This window comes from Benincasa hispida, chromosome 7 (assembly GCF_009727055.1).
Source record: "Benincasa hispida cultivar B227 chromosome 7, ASM972705v1, whole genome shotgun sequence".
Lineage (NCBI taxonomy): Eukaryota > Viridiplantae > Streptophyta > Magnoliopsida > Cucurbitales > Cucurbitaceae > Benincasa > Benincasa hispida.
In genome coordinates, this window is record NC_052355.1 from 46,781,446 (window position 1) to 46,805,601 (window position 24,156).

General features: G+C 32.3%; 3 protein-coding genes and 1 non-coding gene across 6 annotated transcripts; 3 read left to right on the forward strand and 1 right to left on the reverse strand.

The window, feature by feature from the left end:
- Positions 1 to 8,225: 8,225 nt before the first annotated feature.
- On the forward strand, positions 8,226 to 11,594 carry LOC120082200 (IAA-amino acid hydrolase ILR1-like 4). Its single transcript, XM_039037472.1, has 5 exons — positions 8,226 to 8,858; positions 9,596 to 9,721; positions 9,855 to 10,169; positions 10,313 to 10,441; positions 10,520 to 11,594. Exons 1-5 carry the CDS (start codon positions 8,481 to 8,483, stop codon positions 10,910 to 10,912), a joined length of 1,341 nt encoding a protein of 446 aa, XP_038893400.1. The 5' UTR covers positions 8,226 to 8,480; the 3' UTR covers positions 10,913 to 11,594.
- Positions 11,595 to 11,948: 354 nt separating this feature from the next.
- Positions 11,949 to 12,021, forward strand: TRNAR-ACG. The gene has a single exon. It is a non-coding gene; the product is annotated as a tRNA-Arg (tRNA).
- Positions 12,022 to 13,905: 1,884 nt separating this feature from the next.
- LOC120081533 (DEAD-box ATP-dependent RNA helicase 22) lies at positions 13,906 to 18,896 on the reverse strand. The gene is made up of 8 exons (XM_039036496.1): positions 18,426 to 18,896; positions 17,695 to 17,982; positions 17,472 to 17,585; positions 16,916 to 17,385; positions 15,135 to 15,459; positions 14,670 to 14,822; positions 14,357 to 14,408; positions 13,906 to 14,228 (listed from the first exon to the last, which is right to left on the reverse strand). The coding sequence occupies exons 1-8, from the start codon at positions 18,750 to 18,752 to the stop codon at positions 14,200 to 14,202; spliced, it is 1,758 nt and encodes a 585-aa protein (XP_038892424.1). The 5' UTR covers positions 18,753 to 18,896; the 3' UTR covers positions 13,906 to 14,199.
- A 164-nt stretch (positions 18,897 to 19,060) lies between these two features.
- On the forward strand, positions 19,061 to 23,635 carry LOC120081534 (DNA polymerase lambda). Of its 3 annotated transcripts, none has more exons than XM_039036498.1 (14): positions 19,061 to 19,237; positions 19,328 to 19,465; positions 19,704 to 19,997; positions 20,182 to 20,260; positions 20,345 to 20,475; positions 20,925 to 20,987; positions 21,484 to 21,663; positions 21,756 to 21,809; positions 21,969 to 22,057; positions 22,459 to 22,549; positions 22,647 to 22,727; positions 23,036 to 23,103; positions 23,202 to 23,286; positions 23,374 to 23,635. In XM_039036498.1, exons 1-14 carry the CDS (start codon positions 19,127 to 19,129, stop codon positions 23,470 to 23,472), a joined length of 1,563 nt encoding a protein of 520 aa, XP_038892426.1. In that variant the 5' UTR covers positions 19,061 to 19,126; the 3' UTR covers positions 23,473 to 23,635. The 3 variants fall into 3 exon arrangements, with proteins under 3 accessions (XP_038892426.1, XP_038892427.1, XP_038892425.1); XM_039036499.1 differs by having other exon boundaries at positions 19,063 to 19,237; positions 19,701 to 19,997; positions 21,762 to 21,809; positions 23,374 to 23,634; XM_039036497.1 differs by having other exon boundaries at positions 19,067 to 19,237; positions 19,701 to 19,997; positions 23,374 to 23,633.
- Positions 23,636 to 24,156: the final 521 nt, after the last annotated feature.

Genomic DNA, 24,156 nt, shown 5'->3' on the forward strand with positions numbered 1-24,156 from the left:
ACTCTTTCGATATACGTTTTTCATATGAGACAATAGATATGATATGAAGATACTCCATATTATTCTTTCTATCAGTCTCAATATGAAAATCATTACAACGTATATTTTTAAAACTAAGTAGATTTCTCTTTGATTTGTAAATTTTGTTCCACTACGCAAAATAATATTTTCATTTTCAAATCCTTCAATTAGGTTTGCAGAACCTGATATTGTATTGACTTTTGATTCCAGCATTGTTAGTTTGGAAAAATATTTTCTACTTATAATTATTGTATGTGATTGCATTGTCTTCTAGATATAAATCTTCTTTACTCATTTTTTAGTCACCTAACATATGAAAATGATCCAGGTTTCTTCATTAAGAGAAAATAATTATAATAAGAAAAACAACATTTGAAATATACAAAAGTTAATATCTACTAAGAGAAGAAAAAAAACATGGAAATGAATAAAAAAAACAACATTAAATCTAGATAATCTCAAAGTCAAAGGAAACACTTGATGTTTCATCAATTCTTCCGGTTTTCTCTTCAGGAGATTCAAAGAAGTCTGCCACATCCAAATTTGTCATGCAGGATGAGTTAAATATGTCATTATCTTGGTATGCAAAATTTGCTTGCACATTTTTTTTCCTTCAGCGATGCTTGATAGAGATCCACTAAGTGTTTTGACGTACGATATGTATGTGATCAATGCCCAGTCATTCCGCATCGGAAGCATTTATTTTTAAAACTTTTTGAACTCTTATCTTGTGGATTTTTTTTCTTTGTGATCATTAGTTTTTGTGATTCTTTTGAAATTTGAATGATTAGAATGACCACCACAAAAATAATAATGATTTCTTCCTCTGTCACGGTCACGGTCACGGCCTTGACCACGATTATTTTTAAAATTCACAACATTCACTTCAGGGAGTGTTGTTGTTCCAGTTGGTCGAGATTCATGATTTTTCATCCACAATTATTAAAATTTACAACATTCACTTCAGAGAATGTTGTTGCTCTAGTTGGCCGAGTTTCTTATTCTTTTCTAATCAATAACTCGTTATGTCATTAAAACGGATGCATTGAAGTATAAAAATGCTTGGGTTGTCCAGTGGTTATGGTATCTGCCTACTACTCAAATATGAATAAAATTATTTTTTTCTGTAAAAAAATTAAAATCACAACTCTACACGATTGTTTTCTTTGGGTAGAGGACACAACATCAATGGAAGAATAAGTTTTTAATCAAAATACAAATAGTTTATAATTAATGTGATTTTCTTATCAGTTTAAGAATATTTAAAAAAATATTTTAATTAAAGTGTGAGATGGGAAATCAAACCTTTAACCTCAAAATCGATAGTATAAGCACTATGTCAATTAAACTACGCTCTTGTTAGGTCATTTTCCCAAATTTTATCTCCTTTATATACAATTACTCACATACTATAGTGTCTGTTGATTTTTGTGGTTGAAGTGCTGCATTCACAAATTAGCAATTTGTCTTATCCTGAAAGATTAATACCTTGAACACCATAGAGGAAACAAAATTGTTTTATGAAATCAATGTGAATTTGTTAGGTTAAAATTAATTGATTTCATATTTTCTTTATTCTCATATAATACGTTCTTACAAAAGTGATATTATTTTCTTATATTTTGTTGATATGTTTATTTTATTTGTGATTAATAAGTGCCTTTAAAATATTGATATTGTTTTGTCAATATGATTTTTTTTAAAAAAAAAAAAACAGGATATAGTTTTATAATTATATATATTAGATGAAAAGTAATTGTAAGTATAATTTGAACTTATTTTTACAAGAATATAAAACAATGAAAGTCATCAAAAGTTTTTTTTTTTTAATTTTGTAGAAATAGAAGAAAGACACAATATCAAACATATATTTATATTTTTGTTTTTCAGTTTTTTAAAAAAATAAAAAATAATTATCAGAAATATATATATATATATATATATATATTTTAAACAAAAAACCAAAAACTATAACCATATATTAACGAAAAAAAAAAAACTAATTATCAAACGGAGCTCCAATAATTATAAGTGGGGCTAAGTTTTGAACAAATAAAAGATTCAAAATCAACAATTGAGTAACATGAATGTCAAAACCAAAATATATGTGAACTCTAGTTAATGTCACTATTCCTTAAAAAGTTAATCTATTTTGTGCCATATATATGTTTTATAAAATTCATTGAACACGTGACATATCTTTTTATATAATTCCATGAATAAATGTTTATGAGTAGATAAAAATTGCCACGCATACTCATATTTAAAAGGGAATTATTGTAAAACTAATTTAAATTTAAGTGTAAGTGGATGAAAATTAAAGCTAAAAAATAACAATTGACAATTGTCAAGTTTATATGTTATAATTTGGAATTTTCCCCCATTTAATTTAATTGTTGTTTTATACCTTGTACTAAATAGTACATTACATAGTCTAATCCACTTGGTCAGTATTTAAATTTAAGAATGTAACTAACATTTAACCTACTAGATTAATTTAATCCAATAGCCAAATTCTCTCATTTATTTAAAAATGAAAAAGAAGAAAGAAATTTCAAAAGCATGACCGATAATTTTCACCACTTTTTGGAAGGGGGGGAAAAATTAAGAAAAGCCTTTCACCACCTTTCAAATGTGGGTGCGGGGTGGGAATAATTATATATATTTTTTTTATCAAATTTTCTTTATTGATTTGAAAAATCTCAATTTCATCATTCTACTTTTTGTTATTAATAAACTTATTTATAAGTGCCAAGACATGTAATTCAGTAATTAAGACAACTACTATGATCTTTAATTTTCATACAAGAAATAGAATGAATATTTAAACCATTTTCCATCATAAACACTTTTCATTACTCAAAGCTAAAATTAAGCATAAATTAAGTGAATTAAATTAGTTTACTTAAAAAAGAAAAGTCTGAAACCCTCCTTTTTAGGTTTCAAGAATGGTAAAAAGTATCAAATATCATTGGTCATTTTTAACCATTGATAACAAAATAGCCATGATTAATAAATGGTGAATAAACATCCAAATCAATGACAACCACAACTTTATGTCAAGAGGGGCACAAATACACGTTTAGAATTTTAATCCATAAATTTCTAGATCCATGTCTTTATACAATGTTTAACTAGGTCACTGAATTATAAATTTTTGTGTTTAATAAAACTCGGAAATATCAATTTCATTTAAGTCTCTTACATTTTAAAAAATATTGAAGATTAAATGTCATATTAGGCATTAAATTTAATCCTTTATATATATATATAATATGAGATTTTGAAATTGAATCTATGATTTTGAAGTTGATAGTATATACTCAATGTCAGTTGAATTATGCTATTTTTTGAAACATTAATTTAGCCTTGTGCTTTACAAGTATGATTGGACATATTTTTATGGCTAAGGTTAGATTGACGATCCTCAAACCATCACTTTTGATTCTAATCCAAAAATCATATAAATATATTATTAGAATTTTTTTATATATATATTTAATGAAAAACAGTAAATCCATAGACGTCACCGTTTGAAGAAGAAAAGATCTACCCAAGAAAATAATAAAATGTTCACTGATGAAGACTAAAATTAAATTCCAAAAAAGGAAAAAAAAAAACATGTGGTCCGAATAGGTTGATGAGGCCTATTGGGCTTTTGAGTAGTGGGCCAGGGCCTGCAATTTGTGGGCCTCTTCACTAATTCGTAGGTTTCACGTGCCTACCCAAAACCTACGTATCGAAAACAAAAATGACCACGTAAAGTCAATGCCAAAAGAACCGACCAATTCTTTTCTCGTCCAATCAAATTCCGTATTCTCGCATCAAAATATCAATTCCAATATCCACCGTAGGTCCAAAAAATATTCTCTCACTATTTAGAACATTTCGACATGTGACAATTATTACGATCCAAATATACCTACGATGAAAAACACAATTTTTCGTTGTTTTTACCGTGCATTTTTTATAATCTATAAAAATAGAGTTGTTGTTACTTTTTAATTAGAATAATTATGAAAATTTAGTAAAAAAAATGTATTAATCTGAAAAGAAAATTATACAAAAAAGACCATCCTTATGTTTAGCATAGATAACATTAATCATCATGAAATATTACAATTCTAACATTAAAAAATGCAGGAATTGGATTAAAAAAAATCACAACTTGTCCTTATGCTAAAACATGTAATCGCATAAGAAGTCGGACAAATACAACCGTGCGATGAAAATAGAATAATGTGTTGAAAAGAAGTAAGTGGCAAGAAGATGACAAAGGCATAGGTGGTGATATGTCTAGTCAAAGCGTAAGTTTGAAATTAATTTGAAAGAGATGCGACAGAACCAATGAACTAATGACTTGAGAAAAAACGACGGAGCAAGATATGAAATTAAATGAAAAGTGAGTCAGGCAATCATTGGAGAGAGTACCGAGGAACGATCAATTAAAGCTATAAATAACGATAGTCTCACACACTAAGGGCTCTCTTCTTTTGGCTATTGGGAGAAATTCTTGAGCTTTCTAGTAAGTTATAAGAAGAGGAAACAAGGGAGAAATCCGTCTTTCATTCTCTAGCACAAGTGCAGTGAGCTAATCACGACAGCCAAAAGAAGCAGGAAACTGTGATCGGCGGCTTGACACCTTCATTTCTCCGATTGAATTTCTTTAATCCATTTTTATATTCTCTTTCAAATTTATATTAAGACATTGACACAATGTTTGTATTTTATTCTTAATATAAATCATAAGCTTTATCATCACTTATTCATCCATGTGCTTCCTTTTCCCCACAATGAATAAGTCTTTAATGGGTTAGGAAGTATAAATCAACATTCTAACGAGCTTTAATTTGCATAAGTAGAAGTTCATCTTGTTTAATGTGTACATAATTCTATTGCCTGAATCCACATGATCAATCTGTTCAAGTAGAAATAACTAACTATGTGCGAGAGTAAGTGGTTGTGAAAATCATTAAACAATCAAAGTAGTGGTTTTAAAAATAAAAACACTCATTTGTTTATTTAACTTAAACATGCATCTTAGAAATAAACTTAAACATTGAGAAGTGGTGACTTTACTTTGTTAAGTTAAAAACATGAATTGATCCTTATGCATAAACTCGAGCAAATGATGATGAACCTTCTCAATCCCTACATTGATCCATCAATTGTTCGTTAATTAAGACAAGCTTGCTAGACTTGTGTTGCATGTCCATCATTAACGCATATCCACTTCTATGATCAACGCATACCCATTTGCATCTTCAATGTATCTCAATCTAATCATCACTTTCTCCACTTAACCTTGTCTTTCCTTTCATTTGTCCATAGAAAGTCTTCCATTTTAATTAGTTTAAGCATTCAACGGAAAATTGATTAATCTTTTAGTGGAAAAATCATTAGGTGACCAACAATAATAAGTTGCCATAAAAGTCCCTGTATTCGGCCCTGATACTCATTAGGATACTCTAATCAAGTTTATACTTAGATTTGATTAGGAAAAACTTGTTTTTAATATAAGATTATCTGAACATGAATAGAAATAAAATAATCATTCTCAAAATCGAACAACAATTTACTAATAGATGAATGTGGTTTCTTTTTTGACATTTTGAACATAGTTTAGTGGATAAAAACATTAATTAGTTGTCATCGGTCTTTTATTTCAAAAGACCAGCATTTACAATTGAGAGAGTAACTTAAATTATAAGTAAAAGGCATTCTTCCACATGTTTTATGAGATTTTATTTTTATGTAGCACCACAAGTGAGGAGAAAATATCTAGATGCTAATTTACAAAGGAATATTAAAGTTCAACGTAGAAGAAAAATGAATAAAATAGATAAATAAATATGCCTTACCTTAAAAAGAGGCTCTGTGGTCTCCATAAAAAGCTGCATTTTCTGATGGCCACATGTTTTTCGTTTTAAATTGTGTTTTCTTCTGTCGATTTGGGAATATTTTAATTTACTTTTGAAATTCACTTAGTTTTCTTCTTAATTGGGTTAAAAATGTGAAAAAAAAATCTCACATTCGGAAAAAAAAAAAAGGTTCGTATATAAGTGAACCACAATATCTCAATTATTAAGAAACATTTTAGGTGAAATAAAAAAATATTAAAATTTTTATATTGATTAGAAAATGGGAATATTATCAATATATAATTGAGGAATAATATCTATATTAATACGAACATTTATGCCCAAGATAGACAAATAATCAACTGCCCTCGTTACCTAATTTATTTAGGTAAAGGTATATGGATTCGGATTTTTTGCCCTTAAAAAAATGAAAATTGCTCTAAGAATTAGAAAAATATCAATTTAAATCTTGAACTAATAATTGTATCATTTTAAACTATAAATTTTCGTAAATGTATCAATTTACATCCTCCACTTCATTATATTTGAATAAACATCATACATAACTTATAATTTTATCAATTAAACCCCTAAATTTTCATAGGTGAATTAATTTAGCATTTTTTTTGAAAAATTGTCCATTTTATTAATTTGACATTTAAAAAAGTCTACATACATGTAAGAACTGAATGCATTAACGATTTGTAAATATATAATTGAATGCATTAATGGTTTTTAAGTGTATTCTTAATAAATGATCTAAATTGATTCTCTTATGATAATTTAGAAATTTAATTGAAAAAATTATATGTTTCACACAATATTTTTCAAACTAAGGTCATGTTTAATCAGTCAATCGTAAGATGAAAAGTGAGCCCATTTAAATACGTTTCCAGATGACTAATAAACAATATTATGTGAATTATGAATAATAAAAAAAATCCATTATGATTGTAACAATTTGATTGTAGAGTAATAAACATGACCTAAATATGTAGGAAGCTATTAATTGATATACTTACAAAAGTTTAGAGTTTAAATTGATATAACCCTAAAATTTAGAGGTGCAAATTGAAAATTTTTCTAAATTTTACTTCTACCTTTGATTTTCTTTAAGAGATATTTTTAAATATAAAAAAATAAACTAAAATATTTACAAAATATAGCAAAAATTTTAGAACTATCAATGATAGACGTTGATTAGAGTCTATCATTGATAGTTATGAAATTTTATTATATCTTGTAAATATTTTCAATAGTTTTACTATTTGAAATAATGTTATCTACCAATGTTTTCAAAATCAATGTTAAATTTTGATTTTTTAAATTTACTAATAATTATAATATTTTTCTTTAAGGAAAACTAAAACTAAAACTAGAACTACATTAAAAAAGTGGTGTAAAAACAAGAAAAGCTAAATAGTTATTAAACTAGCGAATTTATTCGCTAGAATTATTCAACTATATAAATTGTTTTGAACTTAAATATAGCTTAGTTAAACAATACAAAATATTTATTATTGGTTAAAATACTATTTTCAAACTTTTAGTTTTAGTCATTGTGTTTTTAATAAATTTCAAATTCAGTTATTAATGCTCATTTATTGTTGACTTTCTAATTTTTTATCTATTAGCATTTCCAATATAATCTTGAATATATATTTACATATTATATTTTTTTCACGAAAAAAAATATTATTATTATTATTTATCCAATTTTGATTAAAAAATTTTTCGAGGAATTAAATTTAAAATTTATTGAAAATACATAAGTAAAATTAGACATTTAAAGGATTAAAATTGAACAAACTTATTGATGGAGAAATTAAAATAATATTGTAACCCTTATTACCCCTTTTATGGGTAATTGTAATGAGCTAATAATTAAGACTACATTTATATCGATTAAAAAGTAATTAATGTAAAAAATTGGTCTTACTTGATTACTTTTGTTGTTGTTTAACTGCTTTCCCTAATTATAATGAGATATGAGATCTGTCTTGAAATTTGCAATCAAATCGGGTAATCTCATTGAAGAATAAAAGATGTTTAATGTAATTGTGGTTGAAAATGATGTAAGATCCACTATTTTTATTGTTATGATTACAAATATTGTTATCATAATAGTATGAAAATTATTAATATGTCTTATTATTGATTAATTTTACCGATTATGATTGTCATTAGAGGCAAATTGTAATAGTAATAATAACAATAATAATAAAATGTGATAGATTAAACGCGATTAAGTTTGGAATAATGTTGCGGTGTATATTTCTCGGGTCTCTTTATTCAGAGAAGAAGCCAAGATTTAGGGGGTTTTGACATGGGGATCATCTCTTTCTAGATAGAGGAGTAGCGTTCTAGCGGTCTAGCGGTCTTCCCTTCTTATTTGAGTGATTTTCTTGGATTGTATCTCATGATGTAATTTCATTTATTTTGTTTGTTTTGTCTATTCCTTAAAGGAAAAAATAATAATATAATTTGAATCGAATCCGCCGAAGACACAAATGAGCACGAGGAGAAATTGTTCACCAATTGTGTACAAATAGAAGATTTGTTTCGGTTTACTGTAACGTCTTCCTCTTCCTCACCCATATGGAGTTTCTGTACATAATTATCACTTCCATTTTTCTGCCTTTAACCTTCTCTCTGAACTTTGAAGCTACTCTTCATGTAACCACCCCGATTTCCCTTCAAACCAATCATGATTCTTCACTCAGACACCAAATTCTGGACTTCGCCAATCATCCCACCACTGTAAATTGGATGAAGACCATAAGGAGAAAAATCCACGAGAACCCAGAACTTGCTTTTGAAGAATTTGAAACCAGTAGGCTTATTAGACATGAGCTTGACAATCTCCGCGTTTCTTATCGATGGCCGGTCGCCGGTACCGGCGTAGTGGCTTTTGTCGGTTCTGGTTCTCCTCCCTTTGTCGCTCTAAGAGCTGATATGGATGCTTTGCCTATTGAGGTTAGATTTTGGATAATTTCATATTTCTCATTCTTCTTCCATTAAATGCCATCCTCTGCTCGATGAAATGACCCAATGAACTTGATTGACAATTTTTCATCTCCATTATTGAATCCGGCTTATTAAAACTGGATTGTGAATTCACCCCTGGAAGACTATTTCATTCCTGATAAATTCAAAATCAAAGTCTAGAAAAGAACTAAATATGTCTAAAACATGACAGAGTTGTTAATTTAACAAACAGTTTATGGATCATCTGGCAGTGCGAAGAAAACAGCCAAGCTTTTTTTTCAAGGTTAAAATGCAAATTTGGTTCGATGGTTTAGAGAAAGATAGAATTTAGTCCTTATAGTTTGATTATACCTCATAAATAGTTTCTATGATTTGATAAAATTCTCATAAATAGTTATACGGTTTTATCAAACTACAAGGACTAAATTCTAATTATAAATTATAGAGACCAAGTTTGCAATTTAACCTTCTTTTAATTAGACAAGGATGGTGTCTGATGTACTAGAGTCTGTACAATAAGTAAGGACCAGCCATCGAGATTATAGATTATTTATTTAATTTAAAAAAAAATATATCTTTCTCATTTTACTGTGGAACTGGGCCATATATTGATGTACAATGTAATGCACCAAGAGAAAGAAGTTGTGAGGTTTTCATATATAAGCTGGGTGGAAATCTAAAATCAAGACAGTTTTGTTTTTAATTCTAACTTGATTTTGATATAGGAATTGGTGGAATGGGAGCATAAGAGCAAAGTTAAAGGGAAAATGCATGCTTGTAGTCACGATGCTCATGTTGCGATGCTCCTTGGCGCTGCTAAGATTCTGAATCAACTGCGACAGAAATTACAGGTTCTCAAAGTACATTGCAAGTACTCCCCATTTCCAATAACTTTCTGATTATTTTGTCCACAAAAGAAAATGATTATGACTCAATTGTGTATCCCTTTTCTTGTATTAATATGTACATTTCCCTTCCATGCAGGGCACTGTTGTTCTTATATTTCAGCCAGCGGAGGAGAGAGGAAGAGGAGCAAAAGACATGATAAAAGAAGGCGTCCTTGATGGTGTAGAAGCTATATTTGCGCTGCACCTTGTGCATAAATATCCAGTGGGGGTTGTCGCTTCACGCGCCGGTGAGTTTCTTGCAGGGTGTGGAAGCTTCAAAGTAAAGATAAAGGGGAAAGGGGGTCATGCAGCAATTCCACAGGATTCAATTGACCCTATTCTGGCAGCTTCAGCAGCAATTATTAGTTTGCAAAGCATAGTCTCAAGAGAGATAGACCCTTTAGATTCTCAGGTACTTTGTTTCAGATGAACATAATGAAAAAGTCTCAAATGGATTCAATTCAATTCAGCGTTTTGTAGCTCTCTGGCCTGATCTGATCATACAAACAAGTCCATCCGTTTCTTTTCATCTTAAACAAGAGTTGAAAGTTGCAGGTGGTTTCTGTGGCCATGGTTCAAGCAGGAACTGCACTCAATGTCATCCCGGACTCGGCGACAATTGCCGGTACCTTCAGAGCTTTCAGTAAGAAGAGCTTCAATGCTCTCAGAGATAGGATAGAAGAGGTAGTACGGGGTCTTCTACAGGACAGATGCATTGTCACTGCACTTTGTGACTGAACTTTTGTTCGTTTCTTGTGGCAGGTCATAAACGGGCAGGCAGCGGTGCATCGGTGCACGGCGGAGATTGATTTCCTAGGCAAAGAACACCCAACAATTCCTCCGACTATAAATGATGAAAAAATTTATGAACATGTTCGACGTGTCTCTATGGAAATTGTAGGAAAAGAAAAAATAGAAGAATCTCCAAGCTTAATGGGAAGTGAAGATTTTGCTTTCTTTTCTGACAAAGTGCCGGGATCTTTCTTATTTCTAGGCACATATAATGAGAGGATTGGAGCTATACATCCTCCACACAGCCCTCACTATAAAATTGATGAAAATGTGCTTCCTATTGGCGCAGCAATTCATGCAGCATTTGCATATTCTTATCTCTTGAATTCATCATCAACATCCCATTCTTTTTTCGACCACTGAATAATTCTCGGTGCATTATATAACTCAGTTTTTTTCCTCCTATTCTACAAACTTGAATGGGGAAGTTTCTTTAGCTCTAGTCCTATTGAAACTTCTCATTCAAGATTCAGTGGAGTTTAGTACAGTACGATTGGTTCTTACTTATCACTAGAGAGTTTTGCTTTCGGTTTCTTTTAGTTAATATCATTCCCATAAGTCGTTTGGATTGTGGAAGATTTTTATACATATATCACAAGGAAAACCAACAAAAGCCTGATTAAAAATCAGGTGAAGAGGAGAAGGATAGCAATATTTCGTGGAGATGAAACAACACCAAGTAGACAACAGATAAAAGAGAGAGCTTGGAATACATAACATCTCAGATTCTCTCAGTGACAATGAACATGGCAATCAGGATAAACAGAAGATCAATCGGCAACGATGGAACTGGTAAAGCTGTTGTTCGAGCTAGGGGATGTCGGTTTGGATGGTGTTTCATTTACAAATTTAACTTTCATATGTTAAATTTGTAATCTTTTTTTTTCATCTGAATGAGTTATGTTAGATTTTGGTCAAGTGATAACTCAATTGAACTAAAATGAAAAATGTTTCAATTTTGTATTTATTTGATTTAGAAAGTTGCTAAGTTGTTATTTTGTTTTTTCATTTGGATTATCTTATTCCAATTTAAAGATTTCTCTCATTTCTTTTCTTTTTTAATTTGATTTTAGCTGTTAGATCCGAATAGATTGAGGTTATGCTACTGGAATTAATCGTTGTATCATATTAAGACGATCACTATAATATGCTTGTAACCCATGTACAGTGAATAATTATCTTTAGGACAATGTCTATCAAAAGTATATCTCGATTACTTATTGACATTTCCACAAGATCTTGAAGTTCTCTTTTGGTTATTTTCGTTTACAAGCCTCATTATATAATTTGATTTATTTTTGCTTTTGAATATTATTATTGTATATAATGTGTGTACTATAATCAATTAACGTATAATCAGTAAGAGTTTAGTTATATTATTGGGAAATATTAGCATAACGACTCCATGGCCCAATGGATAAGGCGCTGGTCTACGGAACCAGAGATTCTGGGTTCGATCCCCAGTGGAGTCGTATTCTTTTTTCTCTTCCAAAGTATTTACACAATAATTCTTTCTGAATTCTTTGTCTGGAAGTTTGTTTTTAATTTCATTAATAAATTGAGTTGGTGAGATGATTAAAACTTCTGATTTTATGTATGAATACTATGTCAGAGTTACGTTTGATGTTAGTAAAATTTTTATTTTATTTTATTTTTATTTGGTATTAAATTTCTATAGATTTGTAAATTAAAAAAAAAACATTTTAAAATGTTTATTATCAATTTTTTATTTAACTTTTTTGTTTTTATAGTTTTTTCAGAAAACACTTATCAACATTAATATTATTGATATTTTCATTGCTATTTCTTTACATTTGAGACATCTATATTAAATATTGGTTGTTGCACTTTCTTTTACTTTTCTTTTTCATCTTGAAAAATAGTGCCCACAACTTTAGTAGGTTGTATGAAGCCCTAATACCTGGGAATGTGATGGATCATTCCCAATTAAATACAAAATGAATAAAGAAATAAATAAAAATAAACAATGAAATTATTTTATTCATAAACTTATCTAGCTGTGACAATTTTACTTTAGACTTTTTAATTTCATCAATGTAGACTCTAGACTTATATAAGTGCAACAATCACCATCCAATATTACTTGAAAAAATTTCTATAAATTTTCTAATTTCAATAATATCAAAGATATTTTTATTGACATTTATGTAGAATTTATATACGACATTTTCGTAGATAGTGACATTTTAAATGTTGGCTGCATATTTTTTTTCTTTTTCTTCTTAGAAAATGATGTCATAGCATTCACTAGTTGCATGGAGCCCACTATATAAAGTGGATCATTTATTTTAGAAGGATAATTTCCAATTGAGTACAAAATGAATAAATAAAACAAGGTATTTAATTAAAAAACTTGTCGAGTTGTATGGTATCAATTTTAATTCTAAAATCTAAACTTTTAATTTCATCTAATTAAACTTATATAAGTGTAGCAAGTTTAACCATCATTTTATTTTCATTAATTCATCTACTAATTTTAACCAAAAGTCATTATGAAAGTTTCTATAAACTTTCCACTTTTAATAATAACAAGAATATTTGAATAGACATTAATGCAAAATTGAAATCTCGAAATTTTCATCAATATCCATGTGTTTAAATTTGGGTTGTTGGGCTTTCTTTTTCTTTTAATTTTAATCTTAGAAAATGGTGCCCGCAAGTTTTGTAGGCAGCCCAGTGATTGAAATGGATCATTTCCAATAAAATACAAAAGGAACGAACGAATAAATAAAAATAAAAAAATTATTCCATTCACAAACTTCCAATTTCTATTCACCGTTCAACTTTTGTTAATTCATCAACTAATTTCAACAAAAAAGCAATGCAAAAGTTTCTATAAGTTCTCTCTACTTCTAATAATATTAAGTAAAATTAAAAGTTTTGGATGAAAATTAAATGCAACTTGACGAATTCAAGGGTAAAAATTGATTTTGTTTTCTCTAAAGAAAAGGTGACACTTTTACTTTTTTAGAAAATATCTATTTTTATATATGAACATATCTTAATTAATTAAAATATTATATCATTCAGGATAGAAGGTCAAATACCCAGATAAGCTCTTTTCAAATGTACCTAATTAATAGTACATAAATCTAAATTTCTTCCAAATTAAATTCCAAAAATACCCTGAACATTACCCTTTGTTTAAAAAATACTAGCATTTTTTCAGAAGTTTCACAATAATATTATCCTTAACTTTCCATAAATGTTTCAAAACTACCAATACAGTTAAAATCTCAATCAAAGTTGAGACATGAAAAAAAAGTGACATTGACCTAAACCTTGAACGATGTGACGTTTCAAGTCAATTTGTATTGTAGATCACCGCACACATGTATTTTGAACCTTTTTCTTTTCCTCCAAAAGGAGAAGCTAAGATTTAACCATGAAGTTCTACGGTCAGTGTCATTTCTCATCTAACAATTAATAGGAAATATTGATGTCACATTCTAAATCTATAAATAATTGAAGTCTTCTTCTTCTTGTTTTCCTGTTCTTCAATTGTACATTGGATGAACTAAAGATTTGATAAGCATTTCATGAAATATTTCTTTGATCAAGTGTGAAGCAATAGGAAATGTTCATTGTTTTCATCATTCTTCATCTATACAAAAAGAATTATCTTTTGTTCATGCCATAACGCTCTCTTTTGAAGAACCTGCAAAAATATGATGCATATATCAGTCTCAATAATCACTTTCTGGGAATTTATTGTCTTATAGTTTCAACCTTGTTCTTTCAACTATCATATTTTTCGGCTTTCAGCAAGTTAGAAATCAAATGTACCTTGTTTCTTAAGCTTGTTTCGGAAGCTTCGTTTCCTGCTGAATGCTGCCTCCTGCACCGGGAAAGAAAGCAAAAAAAGTTAAAATTCAACCACTGAAGAAAGATCGAGGAATTGATCCAATAAAGTGGTAGCTGCAGATGGGAGTGGTTAGCAAGTGAAGTTAATTCTAAACTGATTGGGAAGACTACATGATGTTAAGTGCTCTGGCTATATTGGCAAAGGTAAGTCGAATTGTAGCTCGATTCGAGCTGTTCAGAGGTAGAGGAAAGAGGGATTATCAAAGGGCGAGTTAGTAGTTGGTCTGACAATTACCACAGGTTGAGACAAGTTTTCTGCACGTCGAACTGCTGAAACGAGATCACAGTTAGCTTTAGTGTACAGGCTAGTGACAAGTCCATATTGACCAGCTCTACCAGTTCTACCAATCCTATGGAGAAAATCTACAGCAGAAGTAGCAAAGTCTGCCTGAAAAGGAGAAAAAACAGATATTCATCAGTCAACCTCCATATTAAAAAGTAAGGCCATTGGAATGAACATACAAAATGCTAATAGAATTATAAAAAGTGAATAAATCTTGGATATAATAATGCCCAAGATAATTTAAACAATGATGCAAACAATCATGAAGTAGTTTGTTATTTCATATGATGCAAAGACGCATGAACTACTCAATAATTATGATATTTTATGAACTCTTTGATTCATTCTAGAATCCTAAATATTGGATCGTCATATGATAGAGCCATCTGCTGAATACATTTATTAGATGAGAAGCACCTGAATAACATGGGATACGTTTGGAATATCCACTCCTCTGGCAGCAGCATCAGTGCAAACAAAAACACCACCTTTCTCTCGGAAATCAGCTAAAATCTTTGACCGCTCCTCTAAACTGCGGTCTTTGTGGTACCGAAAGCATTCTTTACCTGCCCCCTGCAATATATTGGCCACTGCTTCAACAGTTTCAACTGTGTTTGCAAACACCATGGTTCGGACGGCACTGCCATCAGAATTCCTCAGTTGAGATTTAGATTGATTCACAGCCTTGATGAGTTCATCCACCTGGTTATCAAGGGTCACTTCAACCCACCTCTGCTCCAATCTAAAGTAGAACACAGAGTGCAATTATTTAACTTAAAATGCAGCCAATCGCAAAAATGGCAAAAAGGAAGCTCAGAGTGAAGATTGCAAAAGGACACGAACAATTGCCCTTTTACTAAGGACATATTGTGAAACTTAAGGAAACAAAATTAGTAACTGATGTTGGTGTACAGAAGTCAAAGTGAATAGTGTTAGCAGAACCAAGGTAGTTACTAAAAACCAAATTTCCAGTACAGAGGTGTAAATTTGCAGAAACCCATATAATATCTACTGACCAATAAACAATGTTCCATTGTAGAGATAAGGTTAAATTTGCAGAAACTTGAAGAACCAATTGATGTTCCTTTCTTTTCATGAAAGAAAGTGATAATATCCAGTTTATTTATGTAAGAGAATGGTACAATCCAAGGGAGATCGGGGATTCCCTACCTCCACTTACCTCACTCAAAGGAATTTTTTTTTGAGGGGTCGTCACAATGTGACTAGTAGTTTTTGCACCATTTGATGTATGAGACAAACTATAAAAGTGTCTTGAATTTATATCAAGTAATTTAAGATTTTCAAATACACACTAGAGGGTTGTCATGAGACAATCACATTGAGCAAAGTACACAAGAATACGGTCAACATAATCCCCTCACGTACTATATCTTACCCAATATAGAAAAGCCACATACCAAACTAATCTTCCATGGGACCCACAATTAAAAGAAAAATAAACCCACATATAAACTCAGATAAAAAGTAACTAAGCAACATGCATATTCTCCACTTTCTTACGGTAACCCTTAACCTTTAACATGCAACTCAAAAACCTTTAACATGCAACTCAAAGCATTACAAGCTACCCCAATGTTCAAGAGTTCTGATCTCTCCCCCTACTAATGATTATCTTTATTCTCTATGCTATACACCACTTGCTAGCTAACTCATCCTCTCAGCTTGTTCGCTTATACATGTCTACGCTTATACCTCTAGTCTTCTATCTTCAAATAGATTTATTCTTAGTCTTTGTCAATCCTATTCCAACCCTTTCCTGCAAACTCACTTTATCCGCTAGCTCATCTTGCCTCCTTCCATGAGTATGAGAAGTGCACTGGAGGTTTAGCCTTATAATTATCAACATCCAACCCTAAGAAATGTCCTAAATACCTTGACCAATTACACACCAGAAAATTCTAATCTACCAAACATAAAACCACAAGAGAATTTTGGATCACGAAAACTGCCAGCTATAGACTGAAAACAGAAATGTATAGAAGCTCATAGAATGAAAATAATTTAAGTGGCCATTAGTTCCATAAACTGTTTTGAAACTTTTATAGGAAAAGTGGAACTTTAATTATTTGAGAAGAAGGGTCTGCTGGAGCACAAGAAATTTCAATCCACATAGTTATGTCCCTTTGAAAGAGTCTCCTGTGAATTTCACATTTGATTACGACCAACTTGGGCAATACCTGGGATTGTGGCAGTGTAGGTATTTCCCACTAACCCAACTAGCATCTGGGTACATTTTCCGCAGCACCGCACCAGCAGTCTTTTTCCCATTCACAGGAAGAGTTGCAGCAACAAAAATGTATTGTTTACTACGCTTATAACTTTTTCGTACTCTTCTCCAGTCATTAATTCTCCCAGACACACATTCAGTTTCCTCCTGTATGTTGTTAGAATCAACTTCGGTACAACTTTCTTCCCCATCCTCCTCCCCTTCCCCTTCCCCTTCCCCTTCAGGGATGGTTTCAGTTTGTAAGTCATTCTCATCCTGTACAATAAGCTGGGATAATGGGCCAGCTTCTAATTCCATGAGCCCCTCTGGAGATTCTCTTGAGCGAGACAGTAGCTTTTCTTCAAACCGGAGCAAGTTTATAAGACGGATGACCTTATTCTGGAAACTGCCAACAAGAAGCATATCGGCTTCATCAAAAACCTGCAGTAGTTTTAAATAGAACAGCTAAAATAAAACATTACATCATGTAAATTAAATTATTTTAACAAAGAGTGGGAGAAAAATACCACATGCTTCACAGCACGAAGAAACTCTGAACGCCGAATCCTATTTGGTTCAATATAATTAAGTAAAGCTGCTGGAGTTGATACAACAATATCCGGCTTGTGAATTGGCCAACCCTGCAGTTAGAGTTCTTAGTCAAAGTAGTATGATGCACATTCCATCATGTAAATAAATTAAGTTCAGCAAGAATTACAGTAATATATTATCTTGGACAACATTTTTTACCTGTCTTCCACAGACAGCTGTAACTCTGAGAAGTGATTTTCCATGTTCATCGCAAAGGGAATTGGCCATTTGAACCACTTGTTCACACAGCATTACATTTGGACAAAGAACAAGAGAAAGCTTATTAAATGAAGCCAAGTCTTGGTCGCCATCGGTCAACTTGTCCTCACCATGTTCACTGCATATCTTATTAATTAGAGGCACTAGGTAACCATGTGTTTTACCGCTACCAGTTTCAGCTGCAATGACCACATCGTTTCCTGACATTATAGAGGGAACGCAAGCAGCCTTAAACGCAAACAAGAATGCATCAGAAGTGATAAAAAGGTAGGGAACAACAAAGGCATCAACCAAGAAAAATTAAAAAAGGGCTGCAGAAGGCTTCTATTTACACATTATCAAGATCACCAAAAGCAGAATATGTAACCAAGATATTACATCTTACATTCATTTAAGAGACTAAGTCATGACTAAATCATTTTCTTCTACATTTCATTGATTTCCTATGCTTCTTTCTATGTTTTCAGCAAAACCAAAAAATCACAAGTGAAGGGTGAACAAGAGGGAGAACGGATTCAATCCTATAGAAACAAATTAAATTCTTACACAAATAAACATTGTTTCACTCCCTTACTATCTTTAAGCACCAAAATATAGTCACTACAGCGAACCCACTAAGCGAAAAGTTCTGATAAAATTCTAATGTTCTTGACAAGAAGATATCCGGGTACCTGAATCAAAGATGGTCTCTGCATTCCGGCACTAACGAGAGCTCGAGAAACATTATCAGAGACACCAAGTGACGTCCAAGAAACACCTTCTGCCGCATAAAAAGTATCCTTTCCAATTCCATCAGCAGCAGTTGATGCAGCAGAAGCAGCAACAGTTCCAACAGCCCTTGATTGCCTAGAGCATGGTTGTCTCAAACAAACCAACCCAATTCGGATAGAACATGAATTGGGGACCAATAGGTTATAATTTTTTAATGAGAAAAGCAACTTAGACGATAACGCTAATCTCTCTAAATGGAGCACAGAAGCAGAGCGATACAGAAGCATTGGCTCTGTAATCGGATTGAGCCTTGAAAAATGCTAACTTTCTGCTGTCTGTATTGAGTTACTGTTATCCCTATCTTCTTTATTCTGTGAAAAGCTAAAAGAAAGAAACCTTTGTTCTTTGGGTTTTAGGGTTTTAAGGAAAAATCCTTCTACAGCAATGATATTAAGCAGAAGGGTTCAACTCAATCTGATCAAACGGTCCACTGAATATGTAAGTGGACCCCATTTAGGACACTTGTCAAATTGATTGACGAATCAGCATCAAACTCTTGAACACGTGTCTTATCAAAGGTCAATCATAGTCCAAATACATATTTCGATTTTATTATACATGATACACAAAACCAGTCTCGTCTCGTGCAGAAGAAGCTTTAATGGCGCCAAAACGAAGGAAAAGCGAAAATCTTTCTGGGGATCCACATGGAATGTTTGAGGGGATGATTGTCTTCTTAGTGGAAAAGGGGGTGCAAGCCCGCCGGTTGCAGGTTTGACATTTCATTATCTTTCTCTGCAACTTCGTATTTCAATGAAGTAATTTAAAGATCATAATTTGGGTATTGGTTTTGTGGTTGAAGATATGGAAACAGAAGTTGGTTCAAATGGGTGCTAGTATTGAGGAGCGTTTATCGAAGATGGTCAGCCATATATTTGCTGCGAGCTCGGATGCTCTTCTGCAGAAAGTGAACGGTGCGCGTTTGGCGCGCTTTAAAGGAGTGAGTCCTGTTTTTTTTTTTTTTTTGGCTGAAGCATTCATTTATCCTAATTACACATGTATATTTTTATGTGGGTTCTGACAGTGATGAACTTTAGAGCGATCGTTTGAAAATGGTGATTGAAGTTTGAAGTGGGTTTTTTTTTTTTTTTTTTGAAATGCATATAAGCAAATCTTGCATTCCTTTCTGGGGGTTTGAAAATTTATGAATTGGGCTGATTTCTGCACATTTTTAGAAGGTTCTTTCGTACCAGTGGCTGGAAGACAGCTTAAGTTCAGGGGAGAAGGCGTCGGAGGATTTGTACACTGTAAAAGTGAGATTAGATGAAGATGTAAGAGATAAGCCCCAACTGTTTATTTCCAAAAAACTAAAATTGTCCCCCAACAATTCGGAAGCAGTAAGTTCTGAAAATGGTGGAGATTCAGATGCTTCAACTTTGGTAACAAAGACTGCCACAGGTCTTGAGGACTCCAAATTGAGCATTGATCAGACGGTAACTAGTCCAAGGACTTCTGATTCTAAAAATAGCAATGTAAGTTTCTTTGATCGCCAATTCAAAGCTTGATGTTGAAATTTGTTTGTCCTGTTTTAGTTGTGAATTTGGTCATCAGTTTATAAATTAGGAATGTTTCATTGTGCACTTGTGGCTTGACCATGGAATTTCTTAAAAAGTAACTTTCAGATTCAGTTGTTCTAATAAGGTGAAAGTTTTGCAGACATCTCTGTCATACAGTCCACCAGATATGAATAAGAACATAACTGAGATTTTTGGAAAACTTATCAACATATACAGAGGTGAGAACAACATCCTTCAATCTACTTGATTGTTCCTGTTTCCACACTGCAATTTCTGATGGCTTGTCTTCTTTATATTTCAAGCATTGGGTGATGAACGAAGGTCGTTTAGCTATTACAAGGCGATTCCAGTCATTGAGAAGCTACCTTTTAAAATTGAGAGCAGTGATCGGGTTAAACACCTGCCAGCCATAGGAAAGTCATTCCAGGATCATGTGAGTGATATGACTGTAGTTTACTCCAGTTCGCTTTTTATTTCTCTCTTGAGGCATTGCATTATGTTGAATATTGCTTTTATCCACTCCAGTTCGCTCTTTATTTCGGGTGGAATATGGTAATCTTTGTACGTATATAGTATATCGCCTCATGGGTTACCTGCAATCAATTTGCTTGTTCGTAATATCATTCCCATCAAACCACTTGTCAGGAGTTAGGACTGGCCTTTTTTTGCTAGGTTAATTGCAAAAACTCAGATACTTCAACCACTGCAGGACTTGTACGAAATCCATCTCGGCATGGGAGGATAGGACGTGTCCTTGGGTGAATAATATGGTTCTAAATGCTTTGCAAATTGTATATGAATTATAATGTTGGTACAAAAAACCGTGTACACTAAAATCTTCTATCTGAATGGATTGATTACAGAAGATTATTGTGCTTGCAGATTCAAGAGATAGTGTCAACTGGAAAGCTATCAAAATTGGAGCACTTTGAGGCAGACGAAAAGGTGTTTGCAGGTTTTTAAGAAAACCTCAGATCTTCCACTCTGATAAATATATATATTTTTATATTCATATACATGCTTGTTCTTCTAGGTTTCAATGATTGTGTAAGGCCCTTAGTATAGAAATAGTAGGACTTTTAGGAGAATATTGGTATTGGTATTAGTAAGAGTATAAGAGTAATTAGATAGGAAGTTAGTTCGTGAATATGGCTATAAATAAAAGGAGTGGGAGTGGTAGGAGGGTGTGAAGAATTTGGTGGGAATTTCCATTTGGGAATTTGGGAGAGACTAGCCCTCTCGAAAGGCTAGGGTTTATCTTATTAGTTTGTGAGTTTATAGCATATTTCAATACATTTTCCTATATTTCTATAATTGAATTGTCCTTTAGTTTTTCTATATCTTTTAGTACCGTTCTTGTTAGGAGGGTTCCTAACAGATTGATGCATGTATTTCCCTTTCTCCTTGTTTACATGTTATACTGTATTTTTAACCATTGTAGGTTCGGACAATCTCACTGTTTGGGGAAGTATGGGGTATTGGCCCAGCCACAGCTTTGCGATTGTATGAGAAAGGATACAGAACACTTGATGACTTGAAAAAGGAGGAATCGTTAACCCATGCACAGAAATTAGGGTTGAAATATTTTGATGATATTAAACAAAGAATACCCCGCAACGAGGTCGGCTGCTTTACTCTTGGGGATTTTGCAACAGTAACTGACCTTTTCAGTAAAAGTGTTCTTTGATTTCTGAAATCCATCTGATTTGATAGGTTCAGGACATGGAGAGCCTTCTAAAGAAGGCTGGGGAAGATGTTTTACCAGGGGTGAGAACTGAAACACCTTACTATCTGTATCTAAAAATATGGTTATTAGCTGTTATCGTCTTGGTGATTGTACTTTCACGTGTAAATGCTATTATAATCCATAACCTCGATGGTGCATCAGTTCTCATACTGACCTTTTTTTTCTCTTTTTCGCTTTAGGTTGATATTCTGTGTGGAGGATCATTTCGGCGAGGGAAGTCATCCTGTGGAGATATGGACATTGTAATCACACATCCTGATGGGAAAAGGTTTCAGAGATTGCCCCTTGCTTTATTCACTTTTAAATTACTGCTCTTAAATCTTCTCTGAGTTGAATGTCCTGCCTATGATTATGAAATGGAAAGGTAAAGCAGGTCAAATGAGTGCATGTCCTGGACTTGGAGCATCCAAGTTTGGATAAAGTAAATTGAATGGTATAAGCATGGTTTAAGGAGTTTATTTTCCGTTGCACCGTAACAAACTCGATTGCATATGAACTTGTATCACGAGCACAATTATGCCATTCCAGTTGAAAGCTTTGTGCTATTTTCTGTATCAATATAATGCTACTATCAGATTGAACCACTGTCCTGCAATTTGATTGTACATTTCTGATTTGATCCATTTTCTTTATAGTTCTTTGAGAGTGTTATTTTCTCTGTGATCTCAGCCATAGAGGTTTTCTACCAAAATACATAAAGCATTTAAAAGACATGAAGTTTTTAAGGGAGGATCTGATATTCAGCACGCACAGTGAGGAGGTCAAATTACGATTCCGCACTGTTTAAACTGTTCCAAGATGCCATGATATGCTTTCCTCAATCCCTTTGTTTATTTTCACTGTGGAACCATGAACAGGGAACTGACTCTGGTGTTGACACGTATTTCGGCCTTTGCACGTATCCTGGAAGAGAATTGCGGCACCGAATAGATCTCAAGGCATAAGTCCTCATATTTCTAATCTGTTCTTCTTTGGCCACTTCTTATTTAGAATAGAATATAAAGTTTTGTTACAAAAGTAGAGCTAACAGAACCTTATTCATGTTCAGCTAAGAACTAAAGTGGATAGTAAAAGAAACTCATGCCTGCTAATGAAATTTATCTGTTAGTTATGTTCATTCTTATTCTTTGGTGTTTAGGGTGGTTCCTTCATTCGAATGGTACCAACAATGACTTGGATATTTCGTGATATCATGATTTCTTAGACATTAGTTTATCTTATCCTCTTATATATAAAACCATTGTAGGTGTATCCAAGAGACATATATGCATTTGGATTGATAGCGTGGACTGGGAACGACGTACTAAACAGGAGGTATGCTCGTCTGTAGCTTAATCTATCTGTGTATTTCAAATAGATTTTGACTTTGATTTGGTTATGTGAATGATAAGTAATTGAGATTATGTTTACAGACTGAGATTACTAGCAGAATCAAAAGGATTTAGGCTGGATGATACTGGACTTTATCCATCTACCCAAGGATCTGGTGGTAAAAGGGTAATTGACTTTAAACTTGGTTAAGAAGGAACATGGCCTTCAAATACAGGCCTGTCCCTAACTCCTTCCTTGGTGGTTATGCTGCAGGGTGCTAGAGGAACCGCGACTTTGAAGTTTGATACTGAAAAAGAAATTTTCGAGTTCCTTGGATTTCCATGGCTGGAACCTCATGAAAGGAATCTATGATTCATGATTGTAAATATAAGTTATTATTTCTTTTTTTCTTTTTGTTCTTTCAATGTACATTGGAAAAGGATTAAAACCAGTGAACTCTTAAAAATAGTTTCTTTTTTAGGTACTCTTGAAAATGTTTGTTCATAATATTAAAATAATAATAGGTTATCTTAAAGTTCATGTGATACAGTTCACTCATTTTTCAACTTATGCCCCTTAGAATTTAAGGAAACACTTTTTTTTTTACTACGTACCAATTTTAATCTTTTAACAAATTGTACTTCAGAATAGTGGTTATAATTTTAACTTTCCAAAAGTTTTCATTTTAAAAATAGGTAAGCAAAAAAAAATCTCATGCATTTACTACCATTTTAAAATGACATTAAAATTTTTTTGGAGATGGTAGATGTGACCACATGCAAGTAGGGTATTCTATACAAAAAGTTTGTATAAGATCGGATTATGAGATAATTCATCTCGTTATATAACGCGGTTGATACTTGAGATTTACATCTTACCTAAACGATCATAGGTGACATGATTTTAATATTGAGTGTTTTGAGAACTCTTGCATTTGAGAGCGGTCTTTTGATTAGTATGAGTGAGAGTGGCCAAATTGTCAACTCAACAAGCTTACCTTTTTGGGATTTGTCTGATTGGGAGCTGGGAACTCAGTTACACAAGAAGAAATTCACT